Genomic DNA, 7,865 nt, shown 5'->3' on the forward strand with positions numbered 1-7,865 from the left:
GTGGGGAAGTGGGGGGTGTGGGGGGTGGAAGAGCCCTGACCTTGGGTGAAGAGGCAGGAAATGGGTGCTGGAGGGGATGGGAGGGCAGCATAGAGCCAGAAGATCAATCTCAGGCAGGCTGGCCGCAGCACAGACCCAGGTCAAGGTAAGTCAAACTAGATTTCAGCACAGGCAGAGGGAGGCAGCAGTGAAAGGAGGAGCTGTGAGGACGGGCACACAAAAGGGGGTAAGCTGGAAGTGGGGACCGGCTGGATATAGTGTATAATTATATAATATATGCTACATTATTCAGTATTATTATATGCAAATCAAACATTTCGGAGCTATTAATAGCTTTCGTGAATGTTGTGGCTTTGTTTCCAGTCACCATACACAGGTGTGTCCTGAAATTCTGGATTTTTCTGATATGTCGGCGACTCTGCTACTTGGGGACTCCCCATGTGAGTGGAAGGCCAGCAGCTGGGACCATGTGGTGAGGAAGTAACCCACCTTCAGTGCATAGCGCCCGACACACAGTAGGTGCTTAGTAAGTGCTGGTGGAACAAATGAATGAAAAGAAGAAAATCTCAGGCCTCCATAAGCGACTCTTTCAACGAGGTCCCCCCACCCCCCTGTACACTGTACCCAGAAACACCCGCTGGAGGTTGGGATGCTTTGAATGGGGTACCGTGTTTCAGCCCAGGTCAGAAGAGGGATGAAAACTCCCTATCTGTCACCCCACTTTCCTGACAGGACTCTGGAATTGTAAAAGTCACGACCCAAGAACCTTCACCAGCCAGATGCCCTAAAAACGCAGGTGAATGTGGCAGGCTAAGTGGGTGAGTTGCTTTGGATGGAGGATGGGGTCCAGCCAGGAAAGACAGCTTCTGTCTGGTGCCCACCCAAGCTTTCTGCCATTTTCCCCCATTCTGCGGGAAAACGAGGGTGCTCACCCAGCCCTGCCTTCTTAAGCCGAGCACTCTGGATACCACGGAATCCTTTCCTCAGGACCCATGGTTCTGCTCCTGATTGTCAATTGCAACTCTGTGCTTTGACCCCAAGATACCCTGAGGTGACGAAAGCCTGCTGTGCCACTTATCCCCGAGCTCAATGGTCTCAGACTGTCCTCCTTTCAGAGGATTCATTTTTCTTTTCAGCAAATTTATTTTTGTCGCTGTGTTTTCTATAGGCTATTGTAAAGTATGGCAAAACGATTATGTCCCTCCAGGAAGCTCTTGGCTGAAAGAGGGGATGAGCCCAGGGCACTGCTGAGTGGTGATGGCTGAGGTCTTGGAGGGACAGCCAGGGAGAGGCTCAAGCAGACTGCATAGAATATCCCCAAGGGAGATAATCAGTTTATGGATAATTGGGGACTGGAATGCAGGGCACTGATAGGTAGGAAGGAACAGGATGCTGCTTTGCCTTCCAAAGCCAGGGGCTGTCTGCGCATCTCTCCCAGGAACTCCAGGCCCGGCAGCCTGATTGACAGCTGTCACGGTGAAGCGCCAGCCCCGCCTCGGGAGCTGCACCCGCCCCTCCCCGCCCCGCCCCGGGATTCAGGCTTACCTTTTGTGCCCTGCGTTTATCGGCTCTCTGATTCTGGTGGTAAATCCGGCTGAAGTTGGACACGATCACGGGGACTGGCAGGGCAATGACCAGGACGCCACTCAGGGAGCAGATGGAGCCGAAGATCTTCCCGGCAATTGTCTTGGGCACCATGTCTCCGTATCTGAGAGAGAGAGAGAGAGACAGAAACAGGCGTAAGGAAGAGGGACCATTTGGGAAACAGGTCAGGCTTCCCTGCAAATCATTCACTGATTCATTCATTTCATTCAGCAGTTGTTTAGAGTGCCTACTATGTGCCAGGTACCATAAGGAACGACAAGATCCTTATGTTCACGGAGCCAACATCCTACAAGGAGAAGACTATAAACAAGGAAGTGAATTCATAAAAACATCGTGACTTGTGGTTATTTCCAGGAAGAGAATAGAGAGATGGGTGCTATGCCAGGTGGGAGAGTGTAGTCAGGAAAGGCCTCTCCGATGAGGGAACATTTAAGCTGAGATTTGAAGGTAAACGATCCATCCAGCCATGCGACACCCTCGGGGAACAGTGTGCTGGGCAGAGGGAACAGCAAGTCCGGAGGTCTGGAGTTAGAAGGAGCTTGGCCTGTTCTAGGAAGGGTTAAGGAACCAGTGGGGCTGCACACAGCAAGGGAGGGGAGTTATACAAAAGCAGGCAGGGGCCAGACCATGCCTCCTCGTGGGCCACGACGAGGAGTGTGGGTTTCAAGGGCAACGAGGAGCCACGGACGAGTTTCAAGCAGAAGAGCATCCTGGCCTCATTTATGATAATAAAAATAATAAACTCACCTTCTATTGATGTAGAGATTTATAATTTGCAGAGCACTTTTACACATTTACCTCACATAAGCTCCAGGAACCCTGTAAAGTTTGCATCCTTATCCCCGCTTTACAGGTGCAGGAACTGAGGCTCAGAGGCGTACAGTGGACTGCGCACGGTTGGGTACAGCTGGGATGAAACCCACTCCTCTCGCTTTCATCTCCTTTCTACTAACCACACTGAGTGAGGGGGGACCACGAGCTCTGAAATTCAGCCCCTTAAGCCATGTAGTCGCTTTGGGATAGTGCCTGCTCCACTCAGAGCTTTCAGAAACTCTCTTAAGCACTTCACACCGTGGCAGTTGCCCCCTGGGACCGACTTGGCCTGGGTCCTGTTCAGCCCCGGGCAGGCAGGCCTGAGCCTCTGTCCTCTAATCAGTGAGACACTCTCAAGAGTGGTCAAGTGAGATAATTTAGTGGTCAACTGAGATAGTTTAAAGGACTTATTAAGCAAGGAGCTGTTATCACTCCTTTGGCCAAAGCCAGAAACACCCTTTCCCTGGCCTCGGTGCCCCTGGGTGTTCAGGGCAGAAACAGGCTTAGGATGACCAGGAATGGTTGGTGCTGAAATAGTGAGGCTCAAAGCCACTTGTTTTGAGGGGACCCAGGTGTCCTGGGCTCCAGAGAGATGTGGAAGGGATGGAGTGAGCCGGTTCAGAAGATGAGGTCCTCACCTCCTACACCTGAGGGCTCTGTGGCAGCCACACCAGTGGTTGGCACACATTTGATGTCGTTGAAACCTCTCAACAACCTATGAATTGGGCTCCTGTTTTGAGAACTATCTTCCTTTTCCTTCAGTGTCCAGGTCCTTTGTCCCGGTTCAAGCTATCTCCTTCATGCCACTGACCTTAACGTCTGGGATAGCTCCTTGTGGAACTTGGACACTGGGTTTGCCTTGTCTGCCATGATGCTCAAGAGTGACCTGGCTGAGAACTTGGCTTCTGGAGTTAGACAATGCGGGTTCAAGACCCACCCAGCTCCACCATAAAATAACTGTGTGACCTTGGGGGAATATTACCATGGGCCTCAGTTTCCTTGTCTATAAAATGAAGATAATAAGAGTAAAAGGTCATAATCCTATTGTGACATACACAGCTCTATAAACAATAGATATGATTACTTTTACTTGGCATTCTAATAACCATGGTCTCTGTTGCTAGGAAGCTTTAAAAACACAACTGATTGTCCCACATCCCAAATTATCCCAATGATCCCTACAGTTAAATCACATTAGCTGGGGTTTTCAGATGATATAATGGAAAGGTGGACATTGTGTACATGACCATGGATGAAAATGAAGCGTGGCATGACTATGCAAGAACAGTGTCAGGAAGGCTACATCTCAGAGGGATTGAAGCTGGTGAAAAATGCTAAGGGGGTGTGGCTGAGTGGTTCAGTTAAGAGCATGAGCTCTGAGCAACAGAGTCACTGGTTGGATTCCCACATGGGCCAGTGAGCTGCGACGGAGCTGAGCTGGCGCTGAGCTGCCAGCTGGTGGCAGGATGGCTCAGCTGGTGAGAGCACGTGCTCCTAACAACAAGGTTGCTGGTTTGACTCCCGCATGGGATGGTAGGCAGCACCCACTGGCAACTAAGACTGAACACGGCATCTTGAGCTGAGTGGCCGCAAGCTGCCGATGGGCAGCGTGATGGCGACTGGACTTGGAGCTGAGCTAGCTGCACCCTCCACAACTAAGATTGAAAGACAACAACTTGGCTCTTTCCCTTCCCAATTCCCTAACACTTCCCCTTCCCCAATTCCCCAACAAAATCTTAAAAAAAAATGCTAAGGATGACAGAAAGGTTGTTTTACCCACTGGCAGAAAGAATGAGGACAGTTATGCCAACTGCTAGGGCAGATGGTCTGCTGGCAACAGAAGATAGAAAGCACAACAACTCAACTCCCATGCGCTCTTGCCTTCTCCACCGAGAAGAACATGCTTTATCACAGGAAGGCTGGAACAAATGTGGATAAAAAGGGTCGGGAGCTTGAGGTAGGGGACGGGAGAGCAGGCGAGTGATGGCAGAGCAGGCGAACAACCAGCTGTCTCCAGGATTCACTTCACAGGCCCACCTGGACTCCACCATGGAGACAGGAGGGACGTGCAGATGGAGAGGCAGCGTCACTGCCCGCGATCGCTGAGAAATCATGACGCAGCAGAGATATACTGAGGGACCAGAGACTGACAGAAGACTGTTGTGTTTTTAAAGAAAGGGAAAGGAGGCCTGAGAAACCACAGACCAACAGGCTTGGCGTCCGTCAATTCTGCCATTAAATTTCTGGCAGAATTTGAGAGCAGATTATTAAGTGGACAGCTGGCAAACGTTTGGAAAAGAAACTGTACTGGTTCGCTAAGCATCCATCTTGGCAAATTAACCTTATTTCTGGTTTTGAGAGGGTTAACTGGCTTGTGGGTCTGGAGACTGCTACAGACCTACAGCATTGTAATTTCAGCAAGCGGTGATTTTGTCCCAGCTCTTTACAGCCTTAGCAAGCTGGAGGAATGTGGTGTGGACAGCAGTGTGGCTAGTAGGGGCTGAACAACCATCTCCTGTCTTCCGGCGCTCCTCAAAGGTTACCAACAATGGTCCTACACCAGCAAAGGAAGTGCATGGTTTTCATGTTAGAATGGTCTCCTTTAGTGAGAGGGTAAATGAAATACACACGGACCTACAGTTAGGTCTCCAGTCACGTGTTCCAGAATTTTCCAAAAGCTCATATAAAGCCAGAGGGAGAAAGCATGGCTTAATGGTTGAGAGAGGAGGCTGGCGTCAGATCCAGGGTTGAGCCCCAGCGCCACAGTATTTACTAAGATAGTTAAATGACCTTGGGAAAGTTATTTAACCTGAGCCTCTACCAATATAAAATGGGTTTTATAGTCTCAACTTAACAGGGTTGTTGTGAGAATTATAATTCAGAAGAAGCACTTAATGCCATGTCTGGGTAAATGTAAATTCTCAATAAACAGCCAATGTGGTGGGCACTTAGTGTTCCATCTGCTCATACCCGAACTCGCCTTGGAGGTGTGTCCCTCACCCATTATGACATGCACTCTGTCCACAGGAGCTGGTTCTCAGAGGAGCTGCCATGTTCTCAACAAACCTTCTCTTTAAGCCCCGCCTCCCATGAGTCACAGGAAGTTCAGACTAGGGCATCTGACTCAAACTGGGTGAATGGGCTCCTTGTCTGGGCTTCACAGCTTTATTGAGATATAATTTACATACCATAACATTCATCCACTTAAATCATACGATTCAATGGTTTTTGTGTTTGCTAAGGTTTCAAGGTTCATCCATGTGCTGCATTCCTTTTTATGGCTGAATCACTTCCCATTATGTGGATAGACCACATTTTGTCTATTCATTCTGTAGTTGATAGACATTTGTTTTTTTTTCTACTTTCTGGCTGTTAGGAATACATTCTGCTATGAAAATTTGTGTATAAGTTCTTGTGTGGACACGTTTTCATTTTTTCTAGGAGTCATATGGTAACGCTAACAGTTTGAGGAGCTGTCCAACTGTTTTCTAAAGTGGCTGTATCATTTTACAGTCCCACTAGCAATAAGTTAGAGTTCCAATTTCTCCATATCTTCACCAACACTTGCTACTATTTGTCTTTTGATTCTAGTCATCCTAGTGGGTGTGAAGTGGTATCTCATTGTGGTTTTGAGTTGTGTTTCCCCTCTTGGCTAATGATATCGGACACCTTTTTCCCTTCCCTGGATTTTCACTCTTGAGACCAGATCAATCTCTTTCAAAGAAATTGAAGGGGCAACAAATAAATCTCAGGAGCTGTTGGCAGCCATGCTTTCTGCTGTGGGAAAAAGCCAGACTGTCGTTAGGGAGGAAGCAGGCTGACACACAGAAAGAGAAGAGAGAAGGAAAGGGAAATCTGATGGAGTTCAAGTTCTTGTCCTAATTCTTACTGAGGACTGGCCTTGCTTTTGCCTTTTTCTGTGGTTTAGTCATTCAGTTCTTCCTTTGACTCTGCAGACCAACAAATTATTGCTTTTGTTTAACCTTCTTCCATTTGGATCCCATGATATGGAGGATGATGATGGTGATGGTGATGATAAGGCTACTGCTGATAATTTTAAAGCAACCTCTTCAGATTTCTAAATGACAGAGCTACTATGAATTGAGGTCTGTAGGAGTCAAAAGGAATTTAACAGGTCATAACCATGGGTAAAGCCAACCAGATTAATTTCAACAAAGATCAATGACGACACCAGCATTTTGAATCAAATAATCAATGACTATATAGCTGATGGGAGAGACCAGCTTAAAAGCTGTCCATGTTAAAAATCGCTAGGGGGATTTAGCTTCAACACAGCCACCAGTGTGATGCTAAAAACCTAAGGCCACCGTAGGTTGGGTTGATGGGAGGACAGTGTCCAGAAGAAGGGAGTGGCTGTTGATACTCTGCCCCTTGATGCAGACCACTCCTAGGCTGCCGTGTGGGGCTCTGGGTACTTGATATTCTATAAGACACTGATTAACTGGATCACGTTCAGAGAAGGGAGGTTGGGATAGCGAATTGTCTGGAAACCCTCTCCTATGGGAAGCCATCAAAGGAATGGGAACATCTGGCCTGAAGAAGAGGGGATGGGGAATGGAAGGATGGAGGGAACAACGTACCAGATGGAACCTGTGCTAGGAAATTTACCTGCATGGAGGGGTCTCACAATAACCCTATCAGGCAGGGTTAACCCTCCTTAGGGATGAGGAGCTGAAGTCCAGAGACGATAATGACTTGTTCAAGCTCACTCAAGTAGTAAGAGGCAGAATTGTCTGGCCTGTTTCCCTTGCCCTACCCTGTCCTTCACATCCCGCTCCTCTGGGGAGGGGTGGGGTTGGGAGAGGGCTCCAGGAGTCAGCTGGAGTTCACCCCTTCTCTTATCTCCCTGCCTCAGTGGCAGCAGCACAGTGTAGCGGTTAAAAGTGTGGACTCTGGAGACAGCCAGTTAGCTCAGTTGGTTAGAGCACAGTGCTCATAACACCAAGGTTGCCGGTTCGATCCTCACATGGGCCACTGAGTTGCACCCTCCACAACTAGACTGAAAAAACTACTTGACTTGGAGCTGATGGGTCCTGGAAAAACACACTGTCGTCCCCCCCCCCCAAAAAAAAGGTGTGGACTCTGAGCGACAGACTACCTGGGGCAAATCCTGTCTCTGTCACTTATTAGCTGGGTGGGTTTGATCACATCATTACTTCTCAGTCCTCAGTTTCCTGGGATTGATAAAATAATAGTACCCATTCCACAAGGTTGTTGTGAGAGGTTAAATGAGCTACTATTTGTTTGTAGATTGGACTTTGGCAAAAGCCTCTTAACCAGACTTCTCACTTCCACTTTTGTTCCCCTTTCATTAAAAAAGAAGCATCTTGGGCCGGCCGAGTGGCATGATGGTTAAGAACTGGCTTGGGATGCCAGAGGGCCCCGGTTTGGATCCCACATATGAGGGCCAGTGACACTGCCCTCTG

The 7,865-nt window shown here is 48.5% G+C and overlaps 1 protein-coding gene across 4 annotated transcripts in view; it reads right to left on the reverse strand.

Moving 5' to 3' along the window:
- The window catches only part of KCND3 (potassium voltage-gated channel subfamily D member 3), a 220,882-nt gene that overhangs the window by 10,391 nt on the left and 202,626 nt on the right, over positions 1-7,865 (reverse strand). For all 4 annotated transcript variants that reach the window (XM_019627461.1, XM_019627458.1, XM_019627459.1 and 1 more), the window contains one exon: positions 1,546-1,708. In XM_019627461.1, coding sequence (XP_019483006.1) covers positions 1,546-1,708 — 163 coding nt within the window. The remainder of the gene's footprint in view (positions 1-1,545; positions 1,709-7,865) is intronic.

Source organism: Hipposideros armiger, unplaced genomic scaffold (assembly GCF_001890085.2).
Source record: "Hipposideros armiger isolate ML-2016 unplaced genomic scaffold, ASM189008v1 scaffold_732, whole genome shotgun sequence".
NCBI classification, from domain to species: domain Eukaryota; kingdom Metazoa; phylum Chordata; class Mammalia; order Chiroptera; family Hipposideridae; genus Hipposideros; species Hipposideros armiger.